Source organism: Seriola dumerili, unplaced genomic scaffold, assembly GCF_002260705.1.
Source record: "Seriola dumerili isolate Sdu_G_001 unplaced genomic scaffold, Sdu_1.0 BDQW01000432.1, whole genome shotgun sequence".
Taxonomy (NCBI): domain Eukaryota; kingdom Metazoa; phylum Chordata; class Actinopteri; order Carangiformes; family Carangidae; genus Seriola; species Seriola dumerili.
Window position 1 is genome coordinate 1,346,361 of NW_019174687.1, and position 13,542 is coordinate 1,359,902.

The following is a 13,542-nucleotide window of genomic DNA, read 5'->3' on the forward strand; positions in this document are numbered from 1 at the left end:
CAACTAACGTAATTTTTCAATTAAAAATGAAACAAAACTATGTGTTGAAAATCATTTTGGGAAAGTGACTACAAATCTCTGCTTCAGCTGGACTGGAGACTGAGCTTGTGGGGAACTGGCAGAAACATCTTTCCTCTATCAATAATCAATAGTCAGTAGCCATTAGTAATAATTATGGTTGAATTTTTTTATTTTCATAACTGCATAAATTCATTTATCAAGTGCCAGTGAATTGGCTGGGGATTAATTAATAATTTATTAATAATTAATTCTATAATAATAATAATAATAATAATAATAATAATAATAATAATAATAATTACAACACTTCTAAAATGGTTCCCTCACAGAGCTTTTATCTTTAAGAGCGAGTTCTTCTAAGAACCTTTTCTTGAAGGTTCCTCAAAGAGGTTCCTTCTGCAGTTTCAAATTGAAGAACCTCCAAATGTTCCTCAAGGAAAATTATGTCTTAATAGACAAAAAGAGTTGCAGAGTTCCCCAAGAGACCTGAGACCATTGTGTTTTGCCTCCTATACTGAAAAAAGTGATTCCTCTTAATATTCTATTCCCTCCGAAGTAGTACATGTTGACTGGTTCTGGTTTGTTACAATGTGTGCATTTCCCAATTGGATGCTTGTTTATCTTATGTAATGTATGGTTGAGTCCTGTATGACCTATTCTCAGATGAGTGATGATATTTTCTTTTTCTGCTCGCCACCCTCCCAGCACCAAGGTGTCTCTATATTATATAAATTCCTCCCAGTTTCACTGTTATCCCAATACTCCTGTCATACTCATTGTGCACATGTCCAAAGGAATATTTTAGCTTCAGGTTTGTTTAATGGGACTTGGAGGTCTAGTTGCTTAATTCTGACAGTTTGTTTACCCAGAATATCCACCTCTTCATTTTCCTCTATACCACCTTGAGCAGGGACCCAAAGGAAGTGTGTAGATATACCCTTAATCTCCATTCTGTACATTATAATGAATATTTCATTGATGACGTCTGTTCTTAGTGATCTGCTTGTTTTTATGCTTGTAAATGCTGAGTAGCTATCAGATGTTATCACGGTGTTTTTTATCTCATTTTCCTCTATCCACTGCAGGGCCAATAATATTGCCAATAGCTCTGTTGTATAAACTGACACATGATATGTCACCAGTGTTGGACAGCAACTAAGTACATTTACTTGCACTTAGTTTTTGGAAACTTATGACTTTGACTCCACTACACTTAAAAGACAAATATTGTACTTTTGACACCAATACATTTCTATGCATACTCTTACTTTGAAGCAGCTTTTAGTCTGTGGAATTTATTTTATTTTATTTTGAAAATGTGATAGACCATACACTGTGTTCATCACAGGAGAAAAACCAATCACAGCGAACTACCCTCAGTCATGTTGTGCATGCTGCATTTGCATTGTTGAACACTTGGCACTGGCAGGTCTACTGATGTTTGAAATTTTAAAGATTTTAGAAAAAGATTCATTTAGTTTTAAATGTTTGCTGTGTTCACCATGACCAAACTTCATTAATGCCTAAAAAAGAAATACGAAAACAGCAATGGCTGTCCTTTTATTAATTCAGTTGTGTTTTTATGGTAATTTCTATAAGATTTGTAACATATTCTACATGCTTTTTATTCTACAGGTTCAACAATCAGTCAGTCAGCAGGTTGTTTCAGAGTCATAGGTTCTGTACATACACTGTGGAACAATGAAATAATACATAAATACATACACAAAATAGCAAAAATGCAGGCTACTTTTTGTAGTTTAGTATTTCTAACATCAAGTAGGTGACTCAAATACTTTAACTCAAGTAAAAATCTGACTGAACATCTTTCACTTGTATTGGAGTCATATTTGACCAGAGGAGCTATACTTTGGTGGCTCAAATAGCCTAATGGAGCTGTGAACTTTGTCCACCTCTGTCTGTCACCCTTTTCTTGATGTATGTCTTACTCACCGGGATATATTGAATACTGCTGCACAACCACGTTACTCAAACAAGTGAAGGTGTCCCTGTGCGCGTGCGTACTTTTGTGAGCGCGAGCAACCCAAGGAGGCGTGGCTACATCAAAAAAGGGGTCGAAGTGGGAGGAGCGAAGTGGGCAGAAGTAGTGGAGTTCGGTGGGGAGCGGAGGTAAGGGGAGGGCGAGAGTTGTCGGTCCATGACATGAATGAACCATGTTCGGGAACGGAGGGTTAGCTCTCCCGGTTTGCTCCTTTCTCCTGCTACACCTCCCGGTTCTCCCGCTAACGAACAACTGGCCCGTTAAGGTAAATAGCTTGCGGAATAGCCGTTTGTTCACTGTATTTATCCATTAGCACAGTGGTTTAAAGTTATGAGGGGGGACTAGTAGTTTGCTCCAATGGAGAGTAGTCACTTCTCAAGTCTGTCACTTTGATGCTGCCTTCCTTATCGTTCAGAGCACTGTCTACTTTTCTGCTTAAATTAATTCTTGGAGACATTTTCAAAGATGTAATTAACTCAGTAACGGTAATGTCTGAGTTAAATTTCTCTCCCCAGAGAAGTTCGGGCTTCGAAAAGCCACATAACCACAGTGTTATTGTGTATGTGAAGGTAAGCTAACTGTTACCAACTGCGGGAACATCACTGTTCTCTGAGGCGAACCTCCGAGAAAGTTGATGCTGTTTTTGAATTAACTCTGGTCTCGGATGCTTGGATGCGTCAAGGAATGAACGGTAACTACTGTCTAAACATGTGTTTTCATTAGACGATAAACAAGGCAGCAGTGAAGTGACATGAATGATGTCAGTTGTAAATGGTGTTTGGTTACCCCTCTCTCTCCAAACCAGTTGTAACACTGAAGAATGAGGTTCCATCGGATTTATACTCAGATCAAACCACATCAAATGATCGTGACCTGTTGTGTGAGGTTTATTGTAATCACCATATTAAAATTCTCTCTGAGTGGGGTAAAATGTTTATCTGCGTCAATTTATCTGTTTGTTTATGATGATGTAGCTAAAAACAGCAGCCTTGTTGAACTTGACCATTTTATTGGATGTAACAGAAGCAATGTTTGTAACTATATTCATGTTTTATTCAGGCAGATGGTTGCAAATGCAACTCATGTGAATAATAGGTTTATGTTTATATTTACGTGTTTGTGTATTTGTCTGTGCTATCTATACTATCCGAAATAAATGTAGATCTCTGGCAGTGGAAAATCTACCTACATTAGAGATTTAGATATTATGTTAATTTAGTTGCAAATCACAGTAACTCACTGAGATACTGCTTAATATTGTGAATTTGGATGAACAATTCAACATGAAACAATTCATTAATTCTTTGGTAGTTTTAGTCCACAAACAGTACTTAACAGTTATGTTGATTAATCCCCCTTAAAGACAATCATTTAAACTATGCAGCTTTTACTTGTAGGGAAAATCTATTTGTCTTTCTTCATGTGGCCAAGTATATAAGTGATTAAGTAATTTAGTTTGTCAAACAGACAATAGCTATCAGTGAAGGAAACATTATATTGACTCCGGTCACATAGATTGTAGGATAGAAACATCTCTTCCTTCACATCATTGACCGGCCATTTGGCTGCACTGTTGACTGTGGGCTAAATTAGTGTTAGGTGACTGACAAACTAACAGACTGATCTGCTGCCTGACCAGGAGGCTTGATTGTTTGTGTAAATAAGACAACATGCTGACAGCCATCAGTCAGCCAGCCCAGCAGGGTTGAGGTCTCATGAAACTCTAAACAGATGCATATTCAAAGTGCAATCAATTGTTTGCAGACACTTTTTCCTCAGTAGTAACCACCAGCATTCACAGTTCTTCCTCTAAATGATAAACACTCTTGGTTTCTGTGTATGTAAGTGAACTGAACATTCCCAGAGATGGCTGATAAGCTGCCCCATGTTTGTTTGGTTAGCACAGATTTCTTACTTCAGTCCATTTATTCTTGGCAATGAAAGAAAAAAACTTTACTGTATAGAGAATTTAAAAGAGCCCTGGGTTTGTGGATGTGGAGCTGAGCTTCATGGATCAAGTTGACTACACATAAAAATGATGGCAGCAGTAAAAAGGGATAGTTGTGTAATGCACACAACAATTGGCATGACATCTAATATGCTTTTTTGGCAAAGGTTATTTAAAGACAGTGTCTTCCAACAGTAGTTAAGCAGTCTTTGTACATTATTACACGCAAACGTAATGCACTGTAGCAGTGGTGACGCAATGCTTTCTATTTAAAGGTTTACGTTCATTGTGGTAACATCACTTAGTTTGAAATAGCAGACGAAACGCTTAATTTAACTACATGCATCTTTTCTCAGTACACTGAGAAAAGATGCATATATATATATATATATGTATATATATGCATACACATTTAAGTATATTGAGCAACAGTCCAGACATATTATATATTAGTGTATTTTTTATATTCCATTCCATTTGTTATAGCCCTGTTTGTGAAAACTGTTAGTGTGCTGTTTTGATTCAAACCTAATATCTAAGAGCCACTTCAGCAAACTAGCCTGATCTTACTTTTCCAATCAAGGAATCTTGCTTAAATGAAATTCATTTTCATTTTCAGAGACTTTAACTTTTTCTCATATCCATTCATGTCTTGCACTTATATGGTCATGTAAGTGTTTCCTGGACAAATGCATTTTCTGGTTAAGTCAAAAGGGACTCCATAACTGGGATTTACCAATATATCTTCTGGTATTATTTTTTTAAACCTAAAAACATAAAGAAATATTTTGATGAGATCCCTTAATTTTTTTTTTCTTTAATTAGCGACCAAGACATGTACTGAAGAGAACTACTTACAGCTGAAAAATATACTTGTGCTGGACTATGTAGTTGTGCCATTGTCTTTAGGTTGGCAATTCTGTAAATTGATATAGATGTATCTCTGATAATACTGACTCATAATATCAACCCTGCCAACATTGACTGGACTGTTCTCCATTCCTCCACTTTGTTTATAAACCTGCTGCTGGTAAATGCTAAAAGTATAGATCAAGGGCCCTCCATTATTCTTTTTATCTCAAAAAATATTAATGTTTGTTGATGTGCCGTTTCAATTATGATTCCAGTGGTTAACTTTTTAATATGATAGCTATCCAAAAAATGTTAGTGTAATGTTGCTTGATTAATCATTTCATAAAGCATCAGGTTGTTTCCTAAAGCCATGGAAACATTCTGTACAGTGTATTTGATTTAGTTATCAGTTTTAATCAGCTGCTTTTAAGTTAGTCATTTCATTCAATATTCAAATACTAAATTCAAATGGTGAATATTTATCTAGTAGCTGAAAATGGTTAAATCAAATAGAAACAGTGAAACCTAAAGAAGTCTGGCTGTCTCTCTGCATGTAAACAAAACCAGTTAGAGCAGATGATTGGCAGTGAGGAGGAAGAAACTGGGGTGAGATATCGTTACACACACAAATACATTTTGCAATTGACAACCAATATCTGATTAAATACATTTATTGAGATATTCAAATCTGTTGGTCATAATTTGACCAAACATGAACCTGTTACATACTAGCTGAATAGTACACCTTGTGCTATTTAGTTATTGGTTCATCACATACAAAAAGTTAAACTGTCTTCTTCTTACAATGCTAAAAACTAAATAGACATGGTTCCTGTCAAACCCAAAACTCAGTTATAATATATTTTAACCTTGTGAAGTTGCAGTGGACAGCATAACCATTGAAATCACATGTGCTAGCTAATCACAACAGCACAAAGTTAGCCACAAAGACATTTGAGCGTTGTGGTCAGCAGATTACAGACAACTTTTAGATGTAGTTTTACCAGTCAGGGTCAGTTCAACTGAATTGAGATTTCTGGGTACATGTCTTCCAAGTTCATGTATATGTATATGTGTCTGTGTATGTGATGTGTGTCTGCCAGGACAGAAGTGAAGGGAGGGTGGAGCAGGGTACCATCCATCTACAATCACACAGCCATGGAAGTCTGAATGTCAAACAGACAAGCAACAAGGTACTGCAGTTACACACTCACACTCTTCAATCTTTTTTTAATGTGAATTTAATTTGTGTCTGACTCAAATCAATATGTGAAGCCCTTTTTACTCAGGCTCTTTTGGAGTTAAGAAGAACCTTCATTATGCCACCTTTGCCTGTTTACACTGAACAAAACAAAGCTGACATATTGACGCTCCAGTGTGTGTTTTTAATGCATGCCGGCATACCAGAATCAGAGGCGTGGGTGTCTGTCCCGCAATGCCATCTCTTCATTTTATACAGATGTCGATTTGGCTCTGTGACTACCTCCGCTGCCAGAATAAAGGAGGACCAACAATTGTAATAATACTTCAATTCCCAAACTGCTGTTTGATAAGTTACACCTCTCCCTAGTTGAAATAACATGCTTGTTCCGGTTGTTTTTTCTGACTGTTGTATTCTCTCTTCTAGGAGGAGGTGTTTCAGTGGTGGGGGGAGTGGTCCAGTTGGTCCTCTTGTTCCAGGAGCTGTGGAGGAGGAGTGAGGAGTCAGGAGAGACACTGTCTCATACAGAGGTAGTGTGTTTAAAATAGCTATATCGATGCACACACAAATGTAGATGGAAAGTAATTTTTGTGGGGACCACTATGGAAACTGGGTACAAACATAACCATAGTTCACACAAGTGAACATGACCATCTGTGGTAGCTCAAACCAGGTACATCTTGACCGTCAACCTCAGATCCAGGACAAGCAATGTGGATTCTGTCCTGGTCATGGAACAGCTCTTTACCCTTGCATGGTTACTAATGAACTGTCATGGGAGTTTGCCCATTCAGTCTACACAAGTTTTTTGGACTTTTGTGGAAGGGTCATGACCGTGTCCCCCAGGATGTCTTGTGGGGTGCATGGGGGTATGGGGTACAGGGGCAGTTGCTACGCGCCATTCAGTCTTTGTGACGTTGTTGATGAGTTTCAGCACCTCCAGTTCTGAGGCTGTGGTTCTCTGGCGAAAAACAGTGGATTGCCCTCTCTAAGTTGGGAGGGAGCTCAGAGTAGAGCTGCTGCTGAAGTTGAAATAGGCCAGTTGAGGTGGTTCGGTTCAGGCATCTGATCAGGATCAGGCACCTTCCTTTTGACGTTTTCTGTATATGATAACATGGTCACATTGGTCCCGTCAAAGGATAAGTTGTGTAACTAATGGATGGAATAACACACTGTGGCAGAGTGAGTAGAAACGTGGCAACACACACATGGAATATAGGTAGAGTGTTGACAGAATGTGTGTGTTTGTTACCTTTGACCTTCCCCTGTCAGACTTGCGGAAGTTTCTGTCAACCAAGATTAACACCACTCTGCCCTCACTGTTGGCCCTCTGTCTCCCCCCTTCTTCCCCTTTCTTTCTCCTCCCATTTTCTCCTCTCATGTCTGCCCCTTTTACTCCTCTTTCCATTTTCATCAAATTTTTTTCCTTTTCACCCCACACTCTTCTCCTCATTTTCCTCGCTTTCCAGTTTATTCACTGATTCCACTTCCTCTTGTCTTGCTTTTCTTTTCTCCCCTCTTCCTCTCCTGTCCTCCCCTCATCATCCTCTACCAATTAGATGTGACACTCTCACATACTGACCTCCCGCTCACCTCTTACTGCTGTCTCTCCTACTTTACCGTCTAAACAGTGTAGGAGGATGGGCTGAAGAAAGAGAGACATAGATAGATAGACAGAGGAGGTGTTTATGTGTGGGGGTTGGGGGCTGGAGGGTGGGGGGTTCACATGGTAATGAAAGACAGATGCATTAACTCCGTGTTGGAGTTCTTTAGGTCCCCCCTAACACACATACAGAATTTGAATTATATTGAACATAAACTATAACACTCTTAAGATTTTTCTTGGTACAACTGGTGCAGACACATGTTGCTTGTTGTGAAATCTAGCCACATTTTGAAGTGCTGGGCCCTTAAGATGCATTTCCATGAGCCAGTTTCAAGTGAATAAAGATTCTTACTGCTTTATTGTCACAGGAGCAACAGCAGGTTTTCATTCAGCAGGGCCCATGGTAACATGTCTGCATCCTATCCATTAACATGAATTTCCCCTAGGGGATAAATAAAGTATCTATCTAGCGAGCTATCTATCTATCTATCTATCTATCTATCTATGCTATCTATGCTATCTATGCTATATTTTCCACCATGTTCACCAGCACATCAATGGTGTTTGTCTGCTGTTTGGTACCGGGCAGCCGTTTTTTCTGTGGGTTTATCAGAGCGTTTTCAATGAAAACATCTGCCTGGGGTTCCCAGGTAGCCTAATGGTTAAGGCACATACCACATAGCGCCCACAGTTTGGCTCTTTCTTGCATGTCATTGCTCTCCTCACATTTCCTGTCTCTCAACAAGGACTGTTCAATAAAAGCAAAACGATGAAAACATAATCTTAAAAAAACAAACAACAAAAAACCCCAGCTGCCTGCTGCTGGAGAGGAAGTTGATGAGGTCAGAGTGTGGGCTGTAACAATGAAACAAGCAGCTAAAAGAGGCTAGAAAGCTGCATAAGTAAGTGATTATACTCAGTGGTTCATCACTATGAGTGAATTCGAAATCTGAAAAAACTAGCATTAATATTCATGGTTTCACAATAACTGTGAAGCAGTGAGTAATAATGGTGATTGTGCATTGAGTGATTTAGGTCATGTTACATACAATGCAGTTTAACTCAGAGTGGCGGCATCTGACTGACTGACTGACTGACTGACTGAGTGATTGTAGTTTTATCATTGGTCAGCTGAATGCCACATGACTGAAATGGAGTTTCCCCAATGCCCCTTTCAAAATCAATTGGCACAAACAGTTTTTTTTAGGAGACGTTTACAGTCTGCAGTGTCTACTGGACACTGGACTGAAACCAGCTGACACTAGACTGAAACCAGCTGACACTAGACTGAAATCAGCTGACACTGGACTGAAACCAGCAGACACTAGGCTGAATCATAATAAATGTGTTGATGTCAAGTCAAATCAATTTTATTTGTATAGTGCCAATTCACAACATAAGTTATCTCAAGTCATTTTCCAAATAGAGCAGGTCTAGACCTTCTTTTTATAATATTTTTTACAGAGACCCAACAATTCCCACCAAGAGCAGCACTACGTGACAGTGACAAGGAAAAACTTCCTTTTAAGAGGCAGAAACCTCGGGCAGAACCGGACTCAGGGTGGGTGGCCATCTGCCTTGAACGGTTGGGTTAGGAGACACAGAGAGAGAGAGAGCGCGAGAGAGAGCGAGAGAGCGAGAGAGAGAGAGAGAGAGAGAGAGAGAAAGAGAAAGAGAGAGCAAGAGAAAGCACAGAGGAAAAGAACATGCAATGATAGCAATATTAATAATAATGATAGTAGCGACAGTAACAGCAATAGTAATGTAATGGTATCTGTAGTGCTAATACTGATAAAAATAGCAATGACGGCTAATAACATTAATAATTATCATTACAAATTATAGTAAATTTTATCAGGTTTAGCAGCAGGTGTTAAACAGGATCATGAGGGCAGTAGGTGGTTTGCAGTTGCAGATCCAGACTCTACAGCTCTGGAGGCAGGAGGACCCGCAGAGAGTAACAGGAAGGAGATAAAGGAGGAGAAGGGAGAGAGAGAGAGGCACACAGCCTGGGTGCTTCATGTGCTTGAGGGAAGAAACAAACGGTTAGAATTATGCAGTGGTTTTCAGAAAGTTTAAAGTGATCTCGTCGGCAGGACAACCTGTTCTATACTGCACTGAGTTTACTGATTTATTGAGACTGAGGCCCACCCGCCGGTGGTACAAACAGGTACAAAGCCTGAATAAGAAGCTAACTGAGAGTTAAGACATAAAAATACGTTTTAAGTATGAAAGTAAGTAAGTAAGTTTGAAAGTCTGAACGGAGTAAGACAGTCTGATGTCAGCAGGAAGGTTGTTCCAGAACAGAGGGGCCCGATAGGAAAAGGCTCTGCAGCCAGCTGATGTCTTTTTAACTCTGAGAACAGATAGGAGCCCTAAATTCTGGGAATGGAGAGCACGAGATGGAGTATAAGATTTAAGCAGATCAGACGGGTATGAAGGAGCAAGTCCATATAGAACCTTATATGCAATCAAAAGCACCTTAAAGTATGATCTGATATGGACAGGAAGCCAATGAAGGGAAGCTAAAATCTGTGTAATATGGTCAAACTTTCTGGATTTAGTAACAATTCTTGCTGCAACATCATGAACCATCTGAAGACTTTTAATACGAGCATGTGGCAGGCCAGAAAACAAAATGTTACAATGATCAAGTCTGGATGAAACAAAAGCATGGATTAAGATTTCAGCATCAGTCTTAGACAGAAAAGACAGAATCCTAGCTATGTTACGTAGATGAAAAAAGGCAGTCTTAGTGATAATGTGCTGATCAAAGTAGAGGGAAGAATCGAAAGTGCCACCCAGATTTTTGGCTGTCAGACTATGAGAAATCACACAGTTATCAATAGTTATTGTTAATTGCTCAAACTGGTGTCTGTGTTGGGTCGGGCCAACGACCAGCATCTCAGTTTTGTCTAAATTTAGGAGCAAAAAATTATGAGACATCCATCTTTTCACAGCAGACAAACAGACCTCTAAATTCATAATCAGAGAGGAATCATCAGCCTTTATAGGTACATACAGCTGAGTATCATCAGCATAACAATGGAAATTAATGCCATGACTGTGAAATAATTTGACTAAGAGGTGAAATATATAGAGAAAAAAGGGGCCAAGAACAGAGCCCTGGGGTAGTCCATATGTCACAACAGAGTATGTTGATATAGTGTCATTATAGAAGATGCAGTGTCTTCTGTCAGATAAGTGGGATTTTAACCAGGTGAGGGCCAGGCCAGAAACACCAAATTTGCTTTCAAGTCAGTCTAAGAGAATACAATGATCTATAGTATCAAAAGCTGCACTGAGATTCAGCAAGAGGAGCACAGAGGTAGAGTTCGAATCCATGGAGATCAGAAGATCATTTAATACTTTAGTGAGTGCTGTCTCAGTGGAGTGACAGGCCCTGCATGCAGCAGACTGGAACGGTCCAAAAAGATTGTTATTAGACAAATGAGACAAAAGCTCCTGAGACACAACCCTTTCCAGTACCTTCGAAAAGAAAGGTAGGTTTGAGACTGGTTGATAATTATTTAAGGATGGATCAAGGTGTGGTTTTTTAAGCAAAGGTTTCACCACAGCAGTCTTAAAGCTACTGGGAACAGTGCCGGAAGTGAGTGATAAATTAATAATGTTCAGTACTGATGGTCCCAACATTGGCCATAGGTCTTTGGAGATCTTATCTGTTAGAGGGTTTGGAAGCCAACACCAGTTTAGCTCCAGTAGTTTCTCAGCAAGAGCAGCTACAGTTGCTGGACCAATGTGTTGTGTGGTAAATACAATTGAGCTAGTAATGTGAGGACAGGCTAGTGTTGCTTCAAACTTGATAAAAAAGTGATCAGAGATTGCAGAAGTGACGGGAGAGACAGTCAGACTTAGATACCTCTTATTCCACGGGATAGGATTAAGTCTAGAGTGTTTATAGCAGTCCCACAACAGTTTTCAACTATGTCCTCAATTTCACACATTGACCAGCCAGTTACCAGGTTCTGATCGAGTCTTGTTACATTAAGCTACTGAAAAGTGTCTGAATATCTGCCTTTATGGAAAGTGGAAGTGGGATTCGTTTTCACTGAGTGCTCTCTGAAGTGCCTCTGAAGTTTTGAAATGTTGGCCACAACAAAAAGGTCTGGAATTGGAACAAATGGAGCAACTGATTGTGATCAATTTGGTATGGAAGATGGTAATGAGGATAACATCAGCATTAGTCAATGTGAAGCATTTTAAATGTGCTGTGTGAATTTATGCCAAGTGTCTGAGAAGTGTATATACTTTAAGTAGTGTTTGCTCAAAGTGTCAGCTGCTCTAGCTACTCATTAAACAAACTCACTTCTCATTATGAGCCTTAAATGTCAGTGAATCACTGTTTATTTTACGAAGAACTAGTTCTTCATAACAGGCGAGTTGTCACAAAAGCTATGTGTTGGCATGATAGACTGTGTACTAAAGGAAAGGTTTTGGGAAAAGATCGTTGTGGATTGTAACATTTCTTTCTCTTCTCTTCCCACTCCCACTATACCTCAGCTCTTCAGCTGGCATGCTGCAGGGTTTGCCCTCAGGTTTATTACAGTATTGACAGCACTTTGATTCCTGACTGAAATTATGTTTCATTCATAATATGCCATCCATACTGACTGACAGGTGATGAAAGTTGTTATTCCTCTGTGCCAGTGACAGTCAGAGCCGGCACAGAGCCATGTTGTTTTCAGATTGTCCATCCGTCTGTCCCATTCTCGCGGACATGATATCTCAGTAACGCCATGACAGAACTTCTTCAAATTTGGCACAAACACTCACTTGGACACAAGGATGAACTTATTAGATTTTGGTGGTCAAAGGTTAAAGGCCAGAGGTCAACGTCATGGTGACCTCACAGAAGCATGGTTTTGGTCTTGTGAACGCCATATCTCAAGAACTCTTCAAGGGAATCCCTTCAAATTTGGCACAAATGTTGACTTAGACTCAAGAACAAACTGATTAGACTTTGGTGGTTTTTGGATGTTTTAGCAATAACCCAAGACCTCACACAGCAATTATGACAAAAGTTCACAGTGTTGTGTAGTGGGAGCTTCGAGCAATGAACAAAGCAAGTGTCAAAATGGAACATTTTACTTGCCAGTATGCTGCAGTTTTAGAAGCACAACGTAAACAAACCGGGCTCTTACAGCCGGTGTCTCAACTTCATAACATCATCACTTTACTAACAATAAAACCGCAACAGCTCCTGTTCCTTATACTTCAAAATAAAAGCATGTCTGCTCAACACTTCATCATATTACTAAATCATTACCATTAGCTGCCTTTCAAACAAAGAAACATAAACCACATTTTTTAGCTTATTTGAACCAAACATTTCACAACATCCTCCATGATAAGTTGATCAACCCTATTCAGTCCTTTTCTTTAACTTATCTCTAATGGATATATTAACTGAACAGGTCTCTTTAACACACTGCCCGTAGAAGTACGAATAGTACAGGAACGAATGAGTCCATCTCTGCCTAGAAACGGTTCCATTATCCTGCCCATTTTCCAGGTCTGTCTGGGTATGTTATCCTCTCCAATCAGGACAACATCTCCCACCTTCAAAACAGTGGGTGTAGGTAGCTCACACTTGTGAGCTGATTTCAAGTCCATTAAGTAGTTCTTTCGCCAGCTGTTCCAAATGCTGGTTAAGAGACGCTGACGATACCTCCTTCTCCAACCCATGTCCTCTCTGCTCACATTGGTCGCCTGAGATGGGAGGAGCACAGTCTTTGGTGGTAGAGAAGTTAGTCCTTTCCCAACCAGGAAATGAGAGGGTGTGAGTGGCTGGTGCTCTGATGCCTCACTATGTACATAGGAGAGAGGTCTGGAGTTCACCACAGCCTCTACTTCTGCAAGCAAAGTCATTAGTTCCTCCTGGTTTAGTGAAG

At 39.6% G+C, this 13,542-nt stretch overlaps 1 protein-coding gene across 1 annotated transcript in view; it reads left to right on the top strand.

Annotated features, from left to right (window-relative positions):
• The first annotated feature begins 2,195 nt into the window (after positions 1-2,195).
• Positions 2,196-13,542, top strand: part of LOC111233936 (ADAMTS-like protein 2) — a 38,609-nt gene continuing 27,262 nt past the window's right edge. Inside the window, exons 1-2 of the mRNA XM_022761866.1 lie at positions 2,196-2,288; positions 6,451-6,554. Coding sequence (XP_022617587.1) covers positions 2,196-2,288; positions 6,451-6,554 — 197 coding nt within the window. The remainder of the gene's footprint in view (positions 2,289-6,450; positions 6,555-13,542) is intronic.